Genomic DNA, 21,824 nt, shown 5'->3' on the forward strand with positions numbered 1-21,824 from the left:
TTATTCTCAACTCACTGTGAATAATTTACACTCTTATTTTTTTCTTTAAGCAGAAAATCATAATTTGCCAAAAAATAACCCTCTAAACAAAAACTATGGGTGCTACATTATGGTTGAGGTTATTGATTAATACTTAAAAATGAAGTACTCTACCAGAAGTCTCCAACTTTATCCTATAATGGATTGTATTTACTTAGTTTATCATAGGAGAAATCAGCGTTATGTAACTCTGCAGTAGGCGGGGTTGCAGCAATTTATTAAGCATCTTTTAAAGAAACTGATTCTATATACAGTGATAAAAATTAAACTCTTTGGGCATGAAGCCCAGTAAAAATAGCCAAAAATTTCTTCCTTAAAAAGAAGACCTTCTGATGGCCCAGAGTATACCAGTTAATTTAGGATATGCTTGTACATTCTTGAAGAAAGCGGCAGGGGCCTCTGAGTGTTTCTCCACTGTTGCCATGCAGTTACTAATAATAGGCATAGGATACTTCAAATAGGGTACATAATTTACAATCTGGCATTTATTCAGAAAAGCCTTTTCTCTAACTTTATAGCAAATAAGGATTGATATAAAAGGACTGAAATGAGCCTTCTCCATGTATAATTAACCTTTAAGCAATGACTTGTAATTGTGTTTCTATTGAAACTAGATTGTTTCCCAAGTTCAATTAAGATGTTAGGTTTTTCATTAAGAAATGTGAATAGAATGTAACCAGTAACAATATCCTAACTCATAATTGAAGGGTATTGGGTTACATGGAGTCAGAAGAGATAGTATCCTGATTAGCTTGATATGAGAAGTTAGACTGGTAAATCTCTACAATGAAGATGCTGCATCAGGCTGTCACAGTGTCAAGATACTATCTATTAGTCAATTATTAATTAGTGGTACTTATTATAATGTCCTGGGAAGCTCTTTTTTTTAATTATTATACTTTAAGTTCTGGGGTACATGTACAGATCATGCAGGTTAGTTACATAGGTATACATGTGCAATGGAGGTGGTTTGCTGCATCCATCACCCCATCATCTACCTTAGGTATTTCTCCTAATGCTATTCCTCCCCAATCACCCCACCCCCTGCTATTTCTCCCCTAGCCCCCTATGCCCCAAGCCATGGTGTGTAATGTTCCTCTCTGGGAAGCTCTTAAAATTATACTAGTCCAGGTCTCAACATTTATGTATTAATTCAGAGTTTGTGAGAGTAGGACCAGGCATGAGAATTTTTAAAAAGCCTTCTCAAGTGATTCTAATATGTGTTCTTGGTTAAGAACTTGTGCATTAAGATTGCCCATCTTAGCCAGGGGCAGTGGCTTACGCCAATAATATCAGCACTTTGGAAGGCTATGGTGGGAGGATTGCTTGAAGCCAAGAGTTCGAGACCAGTCTGGGCAACGTAGGGAGGACCTGGTCTCTTAAAAAAAAAGATCACCCATATCCCTGTATTCTAATTTAATAATCACCAGACAACCTTCTGCTAGTGGTTTGACTTTCCCTGGGGACGTTCTTTCATAGGATAGAATGCATATGCATAGACCAGTTGGTTTAAATAGACAGGTCTCATTTATAGGTCAATAAATTTTCATTCTGACCTATTCAGTCTCTTTATTTGGTTAATATGAATAATTTCTTTAGAGCTTAAGCATATTCAAGTTTCTGAAGATGAAAAAGTGTATACTAGACCCTGGGCCGGTGGTTCTTTGATGATCTTTCCAAGTTGTAGGCAGAGCTAACCCAAAGCAGCCAGCAACTACTTCTTTCTCCTCATATGTCCCAGTGATAGAAATATCTTAGAGTTCCTAGTTTTAATTAAATGACTATGCCTAAATATTGCTATATTTTGACATTAAGCCAAATTAAAATTAGTAGTTTGTGCCCAGCATTTTTATATATTTTACACAAGATTCACTGCCCTTAAGGTGTTTCTGGTATTACTTAAGAGGGAGTGCAACACACAGGAAAACATTTGTGAAGTATAAAAAAGTAATTCAATCTTGAACAACCCTGAGGGTAGGGTTGCTGACCCCTGCATGCATTGTTGAAAATCCCTTTATAACATGTATGACTTTTGACTCCCCCAGAACTGAACTATGAATAGCCTACTGTTGACCAGAAGCCTTACCGGTATCATAAAGTCAGTTCACTCATATTTTGTATATTATATACTGTATTTTTACAGTAAAGTAAGCTATAAAAAGAAAATGTTAAGAAAATCATAAAGAAGAGAAAATATATTTATTATTCAATAAGTGCAAGGAGATCCTCACAAAGCTCTTCACATTGAGTAGGCTAAGAGGAGAGGAGGCAGAGGAGGGGTTGGTCTTTCTGTCTCAGGGGTGGTGGCAGAGGTGGGAGAAAATCTGAATGTAAGTAGACCTGCATAGTTTGAACTCATGTGTTCAAGGGTCAACTGCATATCATTAACTGTTCAATTAGATAAGGTCAAAGCTGAAGTGTACTGTGTAACCATAAGGGTTAAGACTCAGTGCAAACAAGCTATGAATAATCAGGTAGAATTTACACTGGGTCCTCAAGTATTTATAGGATTGGGGTAATTGAACAAAATGGAAAAGCATTCCAGACAAGAGGTATTGGTTGAACAAAGTTTTAAAAACAGTGATAAATCTAGTAAATATGGGAGAGAGTGAAGAGGTCCGCCAATTCTAGTAATTTCACCAAAAAAGTGATATAGTCATTAATATCTCTGATCTCTAGTTATATGTTTACATATAGGCTAGCTGGTTTTGGAGGGGAAATTTCAGAGGTGCTGATAATCACCTTGGAATAAATTTATTCTAAAACTATTGGTGAAATAAAAACCATTGTTGTAAGAATAAATTTCTCTGTTAATTTATTGGTGAAATTCTTCCTTTTTTACAGAAGAAGCTGGTAAGATTAAGTAAATGATTGTGCTTGTTTTTGAATGTAACCTGGGAGGTGTTATATGAAGCCCACAGTTCAGGAGAGAAAACTAATAGTGAGGGGAGGAAAGAGAGGAACAGAGAAAAAGATGTATCAAAGATGCAAAATATTAGGGTTTTGGAGAGGATGGATTTTGTATCACTGTTTGCCCTTTATCTCTCTCTCCTTTCTCTGTCTACTTCTACCTTCTGTAGTTACATGTGGGAACTATTAATACTACACTTGTAGGGTGAAGGTAGCAGGCAGTATGAGCTGCATTAGAACTGCTCTGAAAGTAACTCGGTAGAATGCATGTTACCTTTTTTAAAAAATGATCAAATCATGACCTATAAAGATTTTTCTAAGTTTCGTGGACTTTCAGATAGCTGTTAATCTTTCCCTTTTTCCCTCCATGATTTTAGCATTTTCCTCTCCTAATTAAAAAGCACAAACATGAGCCAACATTAACAATCATCCTTTTGAATAGGAAAAAGAATGTAGCTCAACTTGTGATAAAAATGAAGAAAAGAGTCTATACAAAGGCTTGCTAAGTGTCTTTCCTGCTGACTACAACCCTCTCCTATTTACTGAAAAGGAGTCAGGAAAACTACAGGTGCTGTCAAAGCTCTTAGCTGTTATCCATGAACTTCGACCTACTGAAAGGTAAGATCGATTTAACAAACTTGGCAAGTGCTCATAGAGTTTCAGTTTGCACTATGTCTTTACTTTCTATTTCCCTTTTAAAATAAGAAAACATTAAAAATAAGTTGTTTTCTTCTTTGGGAGTATGATTAGCTCCCAGTATTTTGTAAACTTGTGATTAACAATGTGTAAGTTTTCAGAAAAACTAAACATTTGTATACTTTTAAAAACCTAGTGATATTTTTTGATATATAACTCTTGTTTCTCAATTTTCTTTGGAATCCTTTCTTCTTTTACTATTTCTTTTTTTATTTTTTATTGCATTTTAGGTTTTGGGGTACATGTGCAGAACATGCAAGACAGTTGTATAGGTACACACATGGCAGTGTGTTTTGCTTCCTTTCTCCCCTTCACCCACATTTGGCATTTCTCCCCAGGCTATCCCTCCCCAGCTGCCCCGCCCACCGCTGGCCCTCCCCTTTTCCCCCCAATAGACCCCAGTGTTTAGTACTCCCCTCCCTGTGTCCATGTGTTCTCATTGTTCATCACCCGCCTATGAGTGAGAATATGCGGTATTTCATTTTCTGTTCTTGTGTCAGTTTGCTGAGAATGATGTTCTCCAGATTCATCCATGTCCCTACAAATGACACGAACTCATCATTTCTGATTGCTGCATAATATTCCATGGTGTATATGTGCCACATTTTCCCAATCCAGTCTATCATCGATGGGCATTTGGGTTGATTCCAGGTCTTTGCTATTGTAAACCAGTGCTGCAATGAACATTTGTGTGCATGTGTCCTTAATAGTAGAACGATTTATAGTCCTTTGGATATATACCCAGTAATGGGATTGCTGGGTCAAATGAAATTTCTATTTCTACTATTTCTTAAATATTGATACAGCTTAGGATCTTCTCTTTAACTTTCTCACTCTTAACACACTTCCTGAGTGCTCTACTCCTTGTACTTTCAACTATCACGTGCGTGTACACACACACACAGGACTGTACCATGAGCTGTGTGTGTGTATGTTTTTTTTTAATCAAATGACTATATATATTTTATATCTTCTTGGATACCAAACTCATATGATATTGAAACAAATTTATATCTCTAGTTCAGTTCTCTCTTCTAATTTCTACATCTTTTAAGTGTTGAATGGACATCTAAATCTATCTTGATGTCCTGTAGTAAGCTTCCCATGACCAAAACCATGTGACAAAACCATCATTTTGTTATTGCAAGCCTGATCTTGTCCTATTATTCCTTGGTACCATAATGCAAGCAAAAACCCTGGAAATTACTATAGACTCACTTTTCCTCTTCACTTATCCCACATTGTCAGTCACTCAATTCTATTGATTTTGTTTTATAATTTCAAGAATCCATCCTCTTTTTTCTGGTACCAAGATTTTTGTTTTGATTCTTAAAGTGACTGATTTGGGTTATGCTGGTCTCTTATAAACTACTTTCCTCTTACTTTCAGCCCCTTGACATACTCAACATTGCCCTAAATTATGTCTCTAAAATATAAATATGAGCATTTCACTCCTTTTCTTAAAAAATCATTTGAAGACTCCCATTTATCTTCCAGAAATTTCTAAATTCTTTAGCACATTACGCAAGACTCTTTGTGATATGGTTAATGCCTCCTTTCCAGCCTTATCTCTCATCACTCCTTCACATATACCATGTGGTCCAGTCATACCAAACCATCCGCAGAACCTGTAATTTGCCCCACTTCTCTGCTCTTACATGTCGCAGGTTTCTATGCCTGGCTTACCTCTGCTTCTCTTTCTTCTGGCCAACTTTTTCTCTTTGTTAAGTCTCAACTCAACAGACCAAGTGCAGTCACTTATACTTATAATCCCAGCGCTTTGGGTGGCCAAGGTGGGAGGATTGCCTGAGGCCAGGCATTGGAGTACAGCCTAGGTTACAGAGTGAGACCCCTTTTCTACAACAACAAAAGACTCAGCTTACATGCTTTCTCCTGTCTCAGATTGAGTTTGATTCCCCTGCTCTGTACTCTCATTACATCTGTACCAATGGAGCGCTTCTCACATGTTTTATTAGATAATATTTGGTATGTTCAAAAGGGCATGTGAGATGTATATATGCAGATTGTGACCCAATTTGAGTGTAAGAGTGCAAACTTTCACTTCAGCTTCTATTTATATTTTACTATTATCTTCTTACTATTTTTTTTTTAACTGGATCTTTTTTTTTTCTCCTCTCTGAAGGGTGGGCAGGATAGGTGGTTGTTATTGGACAAAGGATAATAAGTGAAAAGAGTTTTAGGGGAAATGAGAAGAGATGCAGATTGAATATAGGTGTGAGAATTTATCTTTGAAGATATCATAGGGAAAAGTTTCCCTCTTGTGGCAAGAAGGAAGAAGAGAATGAAGAACAATGTAATGATTAAGAAAAATAAAAATATTTGGGGATTGAAGTTGGGGTGGTCTTTTTCTTTTTCTTGAGACAGGGTCTCGCTCTGGGGCACAGGCTGCAGTGCAGTGGTGCGATCTGGGCCCACTGTAGCCTTGACCTCCTGGGCCCGAGTGATCTCCCCACTTCAGCTTCCCAAGTAGCTGAGATTACAGGATGTGCCATCATGCCCTGCTAATTTTTGTATTTTTGTAGAGATGGGTTTCACCATGTTGCCCAGACTGGTCTCTTAACTCCTGAGCTCAAGCCATCTGCCCACCTTGGCCTCCCAAAGTGTTGGGATTATAGGTGTGATGGTCATTTTGACTGCTTGTGGGTCCCTAAGAAACCTAAACACTGCCATGTTTCATTGAAGGAGAAGCTACACTTTCATAAGTGGCAAGGTTGGGTCTTTGTTCTATTGCTTCACATTATCTGAAGAGATGGACTTTTCTTTAAAAAAAATTGTGGTAAAATACACATAACATAGAGTTACCATCGTAACCATTTTTGTGTGTATAATTCTGTAGTGTTAAGTACATTCACATCCTGGTGCAATCAGTGTTCAGAACTCTTTGCATCTTATAAACAAAACTGAAATGCTATATCTATTAAATACCAGCTCCTTACTTTCCCGTCCCTTAGTTCCTGGACTACCCTTGTAGTCTCTGTCTCTGACTATTCTAGATACCTCATATAAGTGGAATCACATAGTTTTTTTTTCTTTATGATACTGACGAATTTCACTTCACATAATGTCCTCCAGGTTTATCCATGTTGTAGCATGTGTCAGAATTTCCTTTTTTAAGGCTAAGCAATATTCCATTGTATGTATATACACATTTTGTTTTTATCTAGTCATCTATTGATGAACACTTAGGTTGCTTCTGCCTTTTGGCTCTTGTGAGTAATGTTGTTGTGAACACGGGTGTACAAATAACCTTTCAAAACCCTGCTATAAATTCTTTTGGATATAAATCCAGAAGTGGAATTATTGGGTCATGTAGTAATTCTATTTTTAATATTTTGAAGTACTGCCACACTGTTTTTCATAGTGGACTGCACCATTTTCATTTCCACCAACAGTGTGTAAGGGTTCAAATTTCTCTGTATCCTTACCAACTTTGTTATTTTCTATTTTTTTGGTAATAGTCATCCTAGTGGGTAGGAGGTGGTATATCATTGTAGTTTTGATTTGCATTTCTCTAACGATTAGCGATATTGAGCACCTTTTAATGTGCTCTTTGGCCATTTAAAGTTGTCCCTCCATCTTATCCTTGGGAATGCATTCCAAGACCCTGAGTGGATGCCTGAAACCACAGATAGTACCAAACCCTATATGGATTGTATTTTCATATACATACATACCAGTAATAAAGTTTACTATATAAATTAGGCACAGTAAGAGATTAACAACAATAATAAAATAGGACAATCATAACAGTGTAGTATAGTGAAAATTATGTGAATGTGCATTCTCTCTCTCCAAAAATACCTTACTGTATGTACTAGTTTTTTTTTGTTTTATTTTTTCTGTGTGTAACACTTTTGAACTAAGGTTGACCATAGGTAACTGAAACAGTGGAAAGCTGATCTGCAGATAATGCGGTACCACTGTGGTCTCTAAGTGCCTCTGTATTTTCTTTGTCTTTCCTCTGTGAGCCCTCTGTCTTCCTGCTACAATTTGAACTGATCTCTAATCTTGCTCCATAGCTGTCATCCTGGGACTTTTAAAAAGCCATCACCTAGTGAAAAAAAAAAAAAATAAGAAAATTGCTAGGTACAGTCCAAAAAAAGTGAGAAAAAAAGAAAAAAATAAGAAAAAATAAGCCATTGCCTATGTGTTAGTCTGTTTTCACACTGCTATAAAGGAATACCTGAGACTGAGTAATTTATAAAGGAAAGAAGTTTTAATTGACTCACAGTTCCACATGGCTGGGAGGCCTTAGGAAACTGTAATCATTGCAGAAGACAAAGGGGAAGCAAAGACCTTTCACAGGGCAGTAGGAAAGAGCGAGCTAGCAAGAGCAGGAAAAACTGCCTTATAAAACCATCAGATCTAGTGAGAGCTCACTTGCTGTCATGAGAACAGCATGTGGGAAACCACCCCCATGATCCAGTCACCTCCCACATGGTCCCACCTTGAACACTGTGGTCCCTCCTTGAACACATGGGGATTATGGAGATTACAATTTGAGATGAGATTTGGGTGGGAACACAGAGCCAAACCCTATTAACTTATAAATTTGTTTTTCTTCTCTTCTGTGTTAGATTTTATGTTTTCTGAATATTACATTTTGCTGGAGCACATCTCGCAGTAGTTTCCTAAGAAAGAAAGATGGGAGATTAATCTTTTTGACTTCTTGCAGATCTGAAACTGTCTTTATTCTACCCTACTACTTGACTGACAACTTCCCTGGTTATAAACTTCTAGGTCAAAACAGTATTCCCCTAGAATTTTGAAGACATTGTTTTATATGTTGTCTTCTAGTTTTTAGAGTTGCTTTTGAGAAGTCTAGTGATTTTCAAATTTCCATTCTTTTGCATATAACCTGTTTTTTCTTCATCAAAACTTGAGCAACTTTAATTCATTCTTCCTCCTTTGAGTTATAATCTTGATATGCCTTAATATGAGTCCTTATTTTATTCATTGAGCTGGGAACCTTTTAATAGGTCCTTTTTATCTAAAGGTTCCATGTCTGGTAAATATCCTTTCTTAAAAAAATTTCTTGTTTTCTTTGGAATTCTTGTGAGATGTTGAACCTCATGAATTGATTCTCTAATTCTCTCCTGTTAGTCATCATTTCTTCTTCTTCTTTCTTTTTTTTTTGCAATAGAGTTTTGTTCCTGTTGACCAGGCTGGAGTGCAATGACATAATCTCAGCTCACCACAACCTCCACCTCCTGGGTTTAAGCGATTCTCCTGCTTCAGCCTCTGGAGTAGCTCGAATTACAGGCATGTGCCACCACACCTGGCTGATTTTGTGTAATTAGTAAAGACGAAGTTTCTCCGTGTTGGTCAGATTGGTCTTGAACTCCTGACCTCAGGTGCTCTGCCCACCTCGGCCTCCCAAAGTGCTAGGCTACAAGCATGAGTCATCGCACCGAGCTCATTTGTTCTTCTTAATGTATTTCCTGACAATCTCTCGTTATTATCTTCCAGCTTTCCTGTTAAAGCTTTATGTTGTCTATCATTTTAAATTTCTAAAATATTTTTCTAATTCTTGATTGTTCCTTTTGAAAAATTGCATCCTCTTCCACTGAATGATAGCTCTTGTTTGAGGCCATTAATTATTTTCTGAAAGTTATCTTCTGTTTTTTTTTTTATTGCTCTGTTTAATTCAGGTTTCTTTCTTGTTTGTTTTAATTTTTCCTTTTCATGTTGAGGCTCACTTCAAATAGCTGGCGTTCCTTGGTGTCCACAGTTAAGATTGAAGCAGTAAAACATTAATTGAAGACTGTACAAATAGGCAGGGCTCGTTGACTGGTAACCATTATTGGGTAATCGGGCGGCAAGGTGGCTTTTTAATTTGAGGACTCCCTATCCTCAAATAGGATCTTTTCTGTGGAATCCTTTAAGTCTTTCCATAGATGAATCCTTTAGTAATATCTTCCTTGGGCTGGTATGTGGGGTGCCTGTCTGCTGCTGTTCTGGTAGTTGGCAGGCAAAGGGGAGAGAGATCTAATTCAGTATCTAGACTTTCATTAACAATTTTTTTTAAGACAGGGTCCTGCTGTATTGTCCAGGCTGGACTGACACTCCTGGATTTAAGTGATCTTCCTGTTTCAGCCTCCTGAGTAGCAGGTGCTAAAGCTATATGCCACTACATTGGCTCTTCTGCCTTCTACAGTTGGTTCCCTGGTCTAAGTTTCTTTGATTTATTTTCTCCAGAGAATAAATATTTTATTTGAGAAAGAAAACTGCTGATCACATGGGAGCAGGGCCTGGGTTCTATGTACCAATGTTGTAATAGCTTCAGTCTAAACTCCTTCCTTCTGAGGTACCTTAGGAAGATTCTGTGATGCAAATGAACTTTCATTTGTTTCTTATTGGAATTTCCCTTTTTGCGCATGTAGGTGTCACTTTTTGTATACTCCTAAGCAGGTGACTGCTTCACTATGCTTTCTGTTTTCAGATATCTTCAGAGTTAGTGTTTCTGTTCATTTTTGTATTTTGCTCATTCTCTTGATATTTTTAGAGTGACGTCAGAGAGATGAAGAAGGCAGAAAGGTCTTTGCTTCACTGTCTTAAAACTGGAAGTTTAGATATTGACTTTAAAATGGATTATGTAGAAATACCTTTGTTTTAATTGTACAGGGTCATTGTTGCACACTCTCTAAATGTCAGTGATAATATTATTGTGGTATTTTCTTTCAACTAAGACAATCTAAAGCTGCCTTTAAATTATATCTAAAGAATCTTTCTTTTTGATTGACAGGGTGGTGTTGGTATCCAACTATACACAAACCTTGAACATTTTACAAGAAGTATGTAAGCGTCATGGATATGCTTATACAAGACTTGATGGGCAAACACCAATCTCTCAAAGGCAGCAGATTGTTGATGGCTTTAATAGTCAACACTCTTCTGTTTTTATTTTTTTGTTAAGTTCAAAAGCTGGTGGTGTAGGACTTAACCTTATTGGAGGATCTCACTTAATTCTTTATGACATTGATTGGAATCCAGCCACTGATATTCAGGTAGGAATATTTATGCATTAGATAGATATTATTGAATGCCTGGGAATGCAGTGCCTATTGAGGATGCAATATGATGATGATAGATAATAACTACTGCATAAAGAGCCCTTATTTTGCATGAAGCACTCTGCTAAGTGCTTTCCATCTATTTAATCTTCCTAACAAGCCTACAAAGGTTGATATTAATAGTCCCATTTTACAGATGAAGATACGAAAGCTTGTTCTAGATCCCACAGCTTGTAAGATGCAGAGCCAGGATTCAGACCTAAACCTGTATGTCTCCAGGTTCTAGTTTACTGCAGAGTTGGGCGTTTAGGATGTTCATGACCATCAGGTGAAGACAATAAAGTGTTGTGGATCCTGTTAGTGTTTATGCAGGCTACAGTATGGGTATAAATATAACATATTTAGGAAAATATTTGAGAAGCCTTTGGTTTTCTTTAGAGAACCATCCATCCTTTTGTATCTTGAGTTTTCTACCTGTAGGTTTGCACCTCAGTTATGTGCATTAGGGGATCCCAAGACAACCCTCAGGTTTAATAATTCACTAGAAGGACTCAACAGAACTGGAAAAAGAAGCAGTACTCACAGTTATGTTGCATTATAGTAAAGGATACTCAAATCAGTAAGGAAAAGGTGCTGGGTTCAGGGCAGAGTCCAAGAGAGACCACAAGCTTCCAGTTGTCCTCTCCCAGTGGAGTTTTATGGACAACACTGAATTCTCTCAGCATTGATGAGTGACAATACATATGGAATATTGTCAACCAGGGAGGTTCACCCAAGTGTTGGTGTCCAGAATTTTTCTTTGGGGTCAGTCCTGTAGGCATGGACTACCTGCATGACTGACCTTAGTTACTCAGCCTTCAGCCTTCCAGAAATCCAACCACATGGCCGAAGGCCCCACCATATCACATTGTTAGCATAAACTCTCTGGTGTGGCCCAAGGCTTCTGGTAAACAGACACTCATATCAGGCAGGACATTCCAAGAGCCTAGAGATGATCTCTTAGAGGTAGGTTGAAGGCCAGATTCTTATTTGAAATGTGCAGGTTTTGAACATCAACCCTGCACTTATATGACATTATATGTTATATGTCATATAATCTTTAAACCACAGGGATCCACCTAGAGCCTTAGCTGATTACATGTATCCTAGGTACTTTTCAGGGGCAAATCTTTAGCTATTTGGACTGAGAATGAACCTCCATGCCCATGCTACACTTGGTTCTTTGTGTCTTGCTGTCCATACTCACTGTCCCATTGATGAAGATACATCCTCTCACTGTTGCATGATACCCCTGTAGTTATTTTAACATAATGAGTGTTCACTCAACCCTTTCTTTCCGCCAAGAAAAAGATATGCAGTAGGACACGCTTGGCACACCTGTAACCCTATATATGTAAAATATAGAATTCCTAATTTTAAAACATATTTCTGCAAATTGCATATGTGGAAAGGGCCATCAGTTTCTACTGTACTCTCAGAATTCTCACTTATTTTCTGTAGGCAATGTCCAGAGTATGGAGAGATGGTCAGAAGCATCCTGTACATATTTACAGACTCCTAACCACAGGTAACAACCCATCGGTATGACCAAAAATGTATTTCCTTTGAATAATTAAAATTATTTTTTGTTAGTCTGTGCTTCAGTGTCAGGAATATATTGCTATTTTGTTAACTAGTATGTTAATAAACATTTTACCCAACAAAAATAGTGAACATAAAGATCTGAAGGAAATCTAATGAATGTTTTCTCTTTAGGTACAATAGAAGAAAAGATCTATCAAAGGCAGATCAGTAAGCAAGGTCTTTGTGGGGCAGTTGTCGATCTCACTAAGACATCGGAACATATTCAGTTTTCACTAGAAGAACTTAAAAATTTGTTCACCTTGCATGAAAGTTCATCTTGTGTTACTCATGACCTGCTTGACTGTGAGTGTACAGGAGAAGTTCATACAGGTTAGTTGTATTTTAATTCTGTTATTATGTAGTAAAGTTAATTTACCTCTCTTTAGCAGTTGAAAATATTAAAGAATAACTTTATAATATTTACCATTTGCATATGGTAGTTTTCTTTTTTTCTTAGCTCATAGGGCAGCTGCCAGAGATATTTGAGATATATTTAGTAGAATCTTATTCTCTCAATTTTAGCTTTTTACTTCTGAATCACTTGTGAAAAATTGAACTTATTTAGGAAAGTCTTTCAAATCCTTATGTAATGGCTTTGGAGATAGGAAAAAAAGAAATTATTTTTTTTTGAGGGGGAGACAGGGTCTGGCTCTGTTACTGCCTCACCCAGGCTGGAGTGCAATGATGCAATCATGGTTCACTGCAACCACCGTCTCTTGGGTTCAAGTGATCTTCCAGCTTCAGCCTTCTGAGTAGCTGGGACTAATGGTGTGTACCACCACACCTGGCTAATTTTTATATTTTTTGTAGAGACGAGATTTCTCCATGTTGCCCACATTGGTCTGGAACTCCTGGGCTTAAGCAATCTGCTCACCTTGGCCTTCCAAGTTCTGGGATTACAGGTGTGAGCCACCGCGTCCAGCCAGAAAAATAGTTTTAATTCCTATTTGTCTTTCACAAAAAACATACACTTGACAGAATAATCCTATTTATGTTGTATAGAATTTATTCACAATGGGGTCATGTTTTCTGAGGCACTCAGAAGCATGGGCCACCATATTTCTCAATACTTGATGTAACTGCTAGTGCTGCTTAAGCAAAGCTGAAAATTCACCCTCCAGAATAGACACTATTCTAAAAGGAACTAGATCAGGAGTAGGACTTGAGCAAGCAATGTCTAATAGTTGAAAGTTACTTGCTAGCCCTTTATGCTAAAAACCCTCAATAAACTCGGTATCGATGAAACGTATCTCAAAGTAATAAAAGCTATTTACAACAAACCAACAGCCAATATCATACTGAATGGGCAAAAACTGGAAGCATTCCCTTTGAAATCTGGCATTAGACAAGGATGCCCTCTTTCACCACTCCTATTCAATATAGTACTGGAAGTTCTAGCCAGAGCAATCAGGCAAGAAAAAGAAATAAAGGGTATTCAGATAGGAAAGGTGGAAGCCAAATTGTCTCTATTTGCAGACGACATGATAGTATACCTAGAAGACCCCATCGTCTCAGCCCAAAAACTCCTGAAACTGATAAGCAACTTCAGCAAAGTCTCAATGTGCAAAAATCACAAGCATTCGTCTACACCAATAACAGACTTAAAGAAAGCCAAATCAAGAACGAACTGCCATTCACAATTGCTACAAAAAGAATAAAATACCTAGGAATACAACTCACAAGGAACATAAGGGACCTCTTCAAGGAAAACTACAAACCACTGCTCAGCGAAATAAGAGAGGACACAAACAAAAGGAGAAACATTCCATGTTCATGGTTAGGAAGAATTAATATCGTGAAAATGGCTATACTGCCCAAAGTAATTTACAGAATCAATGCTATCCCCATCAAGCTACCATTGACTGTTTTCACAGAACTGGAAAAAACCACCATGAACTTCATATGGAACCAAAAGAGAGCCCGCATAGCCAAGTCAATTCTAAGCAAAAAGAACACAGTAGGGGGCATCACACTACCAGATTTCAAACTATACTACAAAGCTACAGTAATCAAAACAGCATGGTACTGGTACCAAAACAGAGATATAGACCAATGGAACAAAACAGAGGCATCGGAGGCAACACAACATATCTACAACCATACAATCTTTGATAAACCTGACAAAAACAAGCAATGGGGAAAGGATTCCCTGTTTAATAAATGGTGTTGGGAAAACTGGCTAGCCATGTGCAGAAATCAGAAACTGGACCCCTTCTTGACACCTTACACTAAAATTAGCTCCAGATGGATTAAAGACTTAAACATAAGACCTGGCACCATAAAAACCCTAGAAGGAAATCTAGGCAAAACCATCCAGGACATAGGAGTAGGCAAGGACTTCATGAACAAAACACCAAAAGCATTGGCAACAAAAGCCAAAATAGACAAATGGGACCTAATCAAATTCCATAGCTTCTGCACAGCAAAAGAAACAGTCACTAGAGTGAATCGGCAACCAACAGAATGGGAAAAATTTTTGCAGTTTATCCATCTGACAAAGGGCTGATAGCCAGAATTTACAAAGAACTCAAACAGATTTACAGGAAAAAAACAAACAAGCCCATTCAAAAATGGGCAAAGGATATGAACAGACACTTTATAAAAGAAGACATATATGAGGCCAACAGTCATGAAAAAATGCTCATCATCACTGGTCATCAGAGAGATGCAAATCAAAACCACATTGAGATACCATCTCACGCCAGTTAGAATGGCGATCATTAAAAAATCTGGAGACAACAGATGCTGGAGAGGATGTGGAGAAAAAGGAACACTTCTACACTGTTGGTGGGAGTGTAAATTAGTTCAACCATTGTGGAAGACAGTGTGGCGATTCCTCAAGGCCTTAGAAATAGAAATTCCATTTGACCCAGCAATCCCATTACTGGGTATATATCCAAAGGACTATAAATCGTTCTACTATAAGGACGCATGCACACGAATGTTCATTGCAGCACTGTTTACAATAGCAAAGACCTGGAATCAACCCAAATGCCCATTGATGATAGACTGGATTGGGAAAATGTGGCACATATACACCATGGAATATTATGCAGCAATCAGAAATGATGAGTTCGTGTCATTTGTAGGGACATGGATGAATCTGGAGAACATCATTCTCAGCAAACTGACACAAGAACAGAAAATGAAATACTGCATATTCTCACTCATAGGCGGGTGATGAAAAATGAGAACACATGGACACACGGAGGGGAGTACTAAAATGGACACACGGAGGGGAGTACTAAACACTGGGGTCTATTGGGGGGAAAAGGGGAGGGCCAGCGATGGGGGGGGAAGCTGGGGAGGGATAGCCTGGGGAGAAATGCCAAATGTGGGTGAAGGGGAGAAAGGAAGCAAAACACACTGCCATGTGTGTACCTATGCAACTGTCTTGCATGTTCTGCACATGTACCCCAAAACCTAAAATGCAATAAAAAATTAAAAAAAAAAAAAGAAAGTTACTTGCTAAAGTATATTAAGATAGGTTGAAGAAGTTAGACTATATAAGACTGACATGGAACAATTTAGATTTTATATAAACGCACAATATGTTTTATATAAATGTTATATGTCATAATAAATATGCACAATAATATATAATTATAACAATATATAATATTTATAGTGGTTAAATATGTATATATTTTTATTTTTTAGTGGGTAGAACTTAAACTTCAGAGGAATGTTTTCAGATTTTCTCTTCATAGCCATTTTGGTAATTAAAAAAACTAACACTTGATTCTCTCAAATTTTTTTCTATTTTAATAATTTCTCTTCTCCTTTTTCCTTATATTTACTCTAATGTCATTTTTTTAATATTTAAGCTTAATACTTAGCATAATGATTTTTTGGTCTTCTTTTCAAAGAAGTGGATATTTAAGACCATACATCTTCCTCTAAGCTGCCCATACTTTTGATATACAGTCTTTTATTATTCAATTCTAAATATTTGTTTTTCATTATGATTTCTTCTTTGACTCATAAGTTATTTAAAAGTATGTTTTAAAATGTATTTTAGTTTTTGTTACTGAATTCTGGCTAATGCTCTGTCATCAGAAATAGAATCTACATAATACGAATTCTTCGGTAATTATAGAGATTTGGGGTATGGTTTAATATGTAGTCATTTTTTGTAAATGTTTCTTTTGTGCATGGAAATTATGTATATCCTCTTAATTGCCTAGTGTAGAATTCTGTCATATTAGCCAGATTTTATTATGTAATCAATTTTTTCTTATTTTATAGATTTTAAATTTACTAATTTAACTTTTGAATTGGTAATATATGACTCAATTATTTAAAAATATAAAATGTACATGGTGAAAACTCTTCCTCCCACTCTACCTTTATCTGCCTAATTTCTGGCTTTCTACATCAAAAGAAACCACCACTATTAGTTTTTTGTGTAACCTTCCAGATATTTATGTATGCATATGTAAGCAACTCTAGATATTTATTCTTGCCCAGTTTTTCTCCCAGTAAATGATAGCATAGTATGTGTATATTTCTTTACCTTTTTCACTCAATAGCATATCTTGAGAGATCTTTCCCTATCATTACAGAGTTTCCTTATTTTTTTTGTCAACTTTGTAATCTTCCAGTGTATAGATATATCATAATTTGTTTATCTATCCCCCACTGTATTAGTCTGTTTTCACACTGCCGATGAAGACATACCTGAGACTGGGCAATTTACAAAAGAAGGAGGTTTAATTGGACTCACAGTTCCACATAGCTGGGGAGGCCTCACAATCATGGTGAAAGGCAAGGAGGAGCAAGTCACATCTTACATGGATGGTGGTGGGCAAAAAAAACTTGTGCAGGGCAGCTCCCATTTTTAAAATCATCAGATCTTGTGAGACGAATTCACTATCACGAGACCAGCCCAGGAAGGACTTGCCCCCATGATTCAATCATCTCCCACCAGTTCCCTCCCACAACATGTGGGAATTATGGGAGCTACAAGATGAGATTTGGGTGGGGACACAGAGCCAAACCGTATCATCCACAGGTGTACAGTTAGGTTATTTTCAGTAAGTATGTATTTTATTCATACATTCTTTTAAATATCTTCAAGTATACGTATAAGGTAAATTTTTGGTATTGCTGGGTCAGAGAATATTTGCATTTGTAATTCTGATAGATATTGCCAAAATGCCCTTTGTTGGGTGTTGTGTCAATTTATATACCTCCAGAAATATACTAGAATGTCTATTTTCCCATAGCCTTACTCATTTAATGGATTACCAGATGTTTGTATTTTTGCCAATTGAATAGTTAGAAAATAATATATTAATATGGTTTTAATTTGCTATTCTCTTCTTACGAATGAGGTTGAGCATTTTCCTAAGTTTAAGAACCGTAGTTCCTTTATGTGAACCATCTCTTCATATTGTTTGACCATTTACAAGATGAACAACCTAATTTTTTGTTAGATATATTTATTATTCAAAGAAATATGTTAAAATATGAAACTATGACAGATTAGGCAAAATTATTATTTTTATCATTTTCTGCTTCATGTATTTTATATCTTTCTTGCAAAAATTTTTTTCATTATGGTTTCTCTATTTTATTGTTAGGTAGTGATTGCCTTATCTCTAATGTCTTTTGCTTTCATTTTATCTTAAGTTAACATATTACACTAGCTTTCTTATTGTTAGGGTTTGTTTGATACATCTTTTCCTATCCATTTACCTTAAATCTCTCTGAGTTCTTATGTTTTAGGTATCTCTTGTCAACAGCATAAAGCTGGATTTTATTTTTTGTCTAGTCTGATATTTTGTTTTAGTGAGAACATTTAGTTTGTTTGCATTTTTAATTATTGATAAATTTTTATTCATTTGTACTGTCTTTGCTTTTTTTTTTTTTTTTTTGAGACGGAGTTTCGCTCTTGTTACCCAGGCTGGAGTGCAATGGCGCGCAATCTCGGCTCACCGCAACCTCCGCCCCCTGGGTTCAGGCAATTCTCCTGCCTCAGCCTCCTGAGTAGCTGGGATTACAGGCACGCGCCACCATGCCCAGCTAATTTTTTGTAATTTTTAGTAGAGACGGGGTTTCACCACGTTGACCAGGATGGTCTCGATCTGTTGACCTCGTGATCCACCTGCCTCAGCCTCCCAAAGTGCTGGGACTACAGGCTCGAGCCACCGCGCCCGGCCTTGTTGTTTTTAACAAGAACCTAATACTGGCTTTTTGGTCACTACTTTGCAGGTATTATTCTGTTGCCTTTTAATTTTTTTTTAATCTGTCTTTTAATTTTTGAAGCAATCTTGTCATCTCTTTTCTTAAAACTTCAATGAGTATAAACACTGATAAGAATTTAATTGGTATTAAGGAATGACTTGAGGCTTTTCTTTTAGGTGTTATAAAATTTCAAAGAAGCCTTTATCTTTTAGAACTGTAGAATAAAATATTTATAAGTGACATGATACATGCTATATATTTATTATGTTTATTTGAAATTTCCCATAATTAAAAGGTTAAAAAAAAAAACCTCCAATAGCTTCCTACTGCTCTTAGGATAGATACCAAGATCTTTAAATTGGTAAATTATTCAGGGTAGGCTAAATGCTATAACAAGAAATTTAAAAAGCAACAATGGTCTAACAATAGAAATATGTTTCTTATTTGTGTAACAGGTCATTGTGGGCATTTAGTGGACAGCCTTTCATAAGGTAATTTCATGATCCAGGCTTCTTCCACTTGGAGCTCCTCCATCCCTTTGGACCTTAGAGTCCTCTGCTGGTTTCCCCTACACCTGTTGGCCAGCAGTGAGAGAAGAGATAATGTAGAAAGTTGTTCAGTTTGAAGGATGTTTATAGTTCACACCTGGAAGTGACATAGCTGCATTCCACAGGCCAGACTCAGTGGCAATATCTAACGTAAGAGAGGCTGGGAAAGGTGACTAAGTGCCCTGGAGGAAAGAGAAATTTGGTGAATAACAGCTGGCCTCTGCCATTTATGTTTTGCATAATCCAGCCCTTGAGTACTTGCTTCACCTTACATTACTCAACTGCACTTGCATTATTCTTTGCCTTTACTCCATAGGCTCTAATTGGATAGGCTGCTATCAATTGCTCAACTATGCCAGTATCCCTTTTTTTTCATAGCTTTTTAATGTGCTTATCATGGATGCTTTATCTCCCTTCCCCATCTAGTTCTTTCCTCCTCATCTTTAGATCTTAATAGAATAGTTCCTGTTGAGTCCTTCACTTACCTTCCAGACCAAGTCAACCTCTCTTGTCCTGTGTAAGATAGTCTCCTGTATCTTTCCCTGATAACCTTTACCTTTGCAATTCAGCTCCACAGTTGTCCCTTATCTTCAATTCTGAAATCTAGAAAGCTCAAAAGGTTTTTTTTCTTAGTAATTTCACAACGAAATTATTTGTGGCAAAACCTTACTTAAATTGATGTGAGTTTATCAATAGTCTTTATTTAACCCATTTTGTAAGACTGTTTATGACTACAGAATGTTAATGAGTTTCATTATGGAATGCTGACCCAGATTATTTGCATTATATTCTGAATTTGGAAACATATTTCGCCCTATCATAGGCTTTAGGAAAGGGTTTTGAACTTGTAATACATTTTTTGGATGATTATTTATTTACTGTATATCTCTCCCACTAGACTATAATGTTCTTGAAGTCAGAGACCATGCCTGTGTTTCTTCACCATTTTGCCTTTAGTGTTTAAATCAGCATATAGAAATAATTTATAAATATTTGTAAAAAGAATGAATTTGTCTTAACTTGAACCATGGTGATCAAATGTAATAAATTGTATCAATTCATTGTCATAAAACAAAAAAGTATGGTATTTAGTAGGATATTGGCTTGCCTAAGAATTTTTTCATTGTTTTACTTATTGCAGGTGATTCGTTGGAAAAATTCATTGTCTCTGGAGATTGTCAGCTTGATCCACATCACCAGAAATCTAACTCCCCGAAACTTCTTTCTATGTCCCAGCTGAAGCAATGGAAACATTTTTCTGGAGACCATTCAAATCTTACAGATCCTTTTCTTGAACGAATAACAGAAAATGTGTCATTCATTTTTCAGAATATAACCACTCAAGCTACTGTCACATAATGAACAATTACTTCATGACATTTTCTTGCTCTTCTTTTAAAAATTAGTATGATAATTAAATGTACTTTTTGAAAATTAATAGAATTATTTTATTTTTGAGATGGAGTTTCGCCCTTGTTACCCAGGCTGGAGTGCAATGGCGTGATCTTGGCTCACCGCAACCTCCGCCTTCTGGGTTCAGGCAATTCTCCTGCCTCAGCCTCCTGAGTAGCTGGGATTACAAGCACGCGCCACCATGCCCAGCTAATTTTTTGTATTTTTAGTAGAGACGGGGTTTCACCGTGTTGACCAGGATGGTCTCGGTCTCTTGACCTCGTGATCTACCCGCCTTGGCCTCCTAAAGTGCTGGGATTACAGGCGTGAGCCGCCACGCCCGGCCAATAGAATTATTTAAATTACAATGTATTTTGCAAAATACATCATAGTTTTGATACAATAGTCAAAATTGTTTGAGTGGTTTAATTTTTTGTAAATATTGTTAAATACTTACATGAAAAATTAAAGATGTGCTTCTATCATCATATAATTGTTAACAATTCCTTGAGTAATACACTTTTATTAAGTATCCACTGAGAAATTTTTATAAGGAGGAGCAAAGAAATATAAAAAGGTAAAATTCTTAGTCTCTGTCTTTGGGAAAACTAATCTGATAAGAAATATTAGACATAGATATTTGAAACAACTCAAAACTTGGTAAGTTTAAAATGTAGCTCAAAGGAGAAAGAGAATGAGAGGCTATGATTGCAAATGCCATAGATGTTGGATGTAATAGTTGCTGCAGGGCAGTTTGAGTGAGAAAAGTCAGTAGGTTGGTGCAGGAGATGAAAGATTTGGGAACACTTTAGGGCACTAGTTCCTAGTTTGCGATCTCAGACTTATGCAGTCTATAAAGCCACGTTCACCAAATACTGTTTATGCACTGAATAAAGGTTCAACTACCATCCTTTAAGGGTTGTCTGGAGTAATTTTTGACATTGAAAGGAGAGTTTTAGCTGTGGGCAGTGGCTCTAGTTTGTAATCCTAGTTACTTAGTAGGTAGAGGCAGGAGGATTGCTTGAGGCCAGTAGTTTGAGACTAGCCTGGGCAACATAGTAAGACCCTGCCTCTAAAAAATAAACTTATCCAGGTATGGAGGTGCATGCCTGTAGTTCCAGCTACTTGGGAGGCTGAGGCAGGAGGATTGCTTGAGCCTAGGAGTTTGAGTTTACAGTGAACTATGATTGGATATGATCCAATGTCTGTCCTGGGACCCCATCTTTAAAAAAAAGAGGTTTTAATGTACAAAACAAGCTTTAGAAGACTGAAGCCTGCAAAGAGAAAGCAATTTAAAGTCCCAATTTAATCTCCAATTGGGCCATCTGTAATCAGCTTTTGTTTTCATTTAGGAAAATTTCTTACAGACTGAAAAATACAGGCTTACCCTGGA

At 36.9% G+C, this 21,824-nt stretch overlaps 1 protein-coding gene across 8 annotated transcripts in view; it reads left to right on the forward strand.

Moving 5' to 3' along the window:
• Nucleotides 1-21,347, forward strand: part of RAD54B (RAD54 homolog B) — a 105,622-nt gene extending 84,275 nt beyond the window's left edge. For 7 of the 8 annotated variants that reach the window (XM_008982906.5, XM_035277414.3, XM_008982912.5 and 4 more), the window contains 5 exons: nucleotides 3,392-3,567; nucleotides 10,412-10,673; nucleotides 12,180-12,246; nucleotides 12,435-12,632; nucleotides 20,181-21,347. In XM_008982906.5, the coding sequence (XP_008981154.1) occupies nucleotides 3,392-3,567; nucleotides 10,412-10,673; nucleotides 12,180-12,246; nucleotides 12,435-12,632; nucleotides 20,181-20,398 (921 nt within the window). In that variant the 3' untranslated portion in view covers nucleotides 20,399-21,347. Of the gene's footprint in view, nucleotides 1-3,391; nucleotides 3,568-10,411; nucleotides 10,674-12,179; nucleotides 12,247-12,434; nucleotides 12,633-18,946; nucleotides 18,983-20,180 lie in introns of all 8 variants that reach the window. The other variant, XM_008982909.5, reaches the window with a different exon arrangement.
• The last annotated feature ends 477 nt before the right edge of the window (nucleotides 21,348-21,824 follow it).

Source organism: Callithrix jacchus, chromosome 16 (genome assembly GCF_049354715.1).
Source record: "Callithrix jacchus isolate 240 chromosome 16, calJac240_pri, whole genome shotgun sequence".
NCBI classification, from domain to species: domain Eukaryota; kingdom Metazoa; phylum Chordata; class Mammalia; order Primates; family Cebidae; genus Callithrix; species Callithrix jacchus.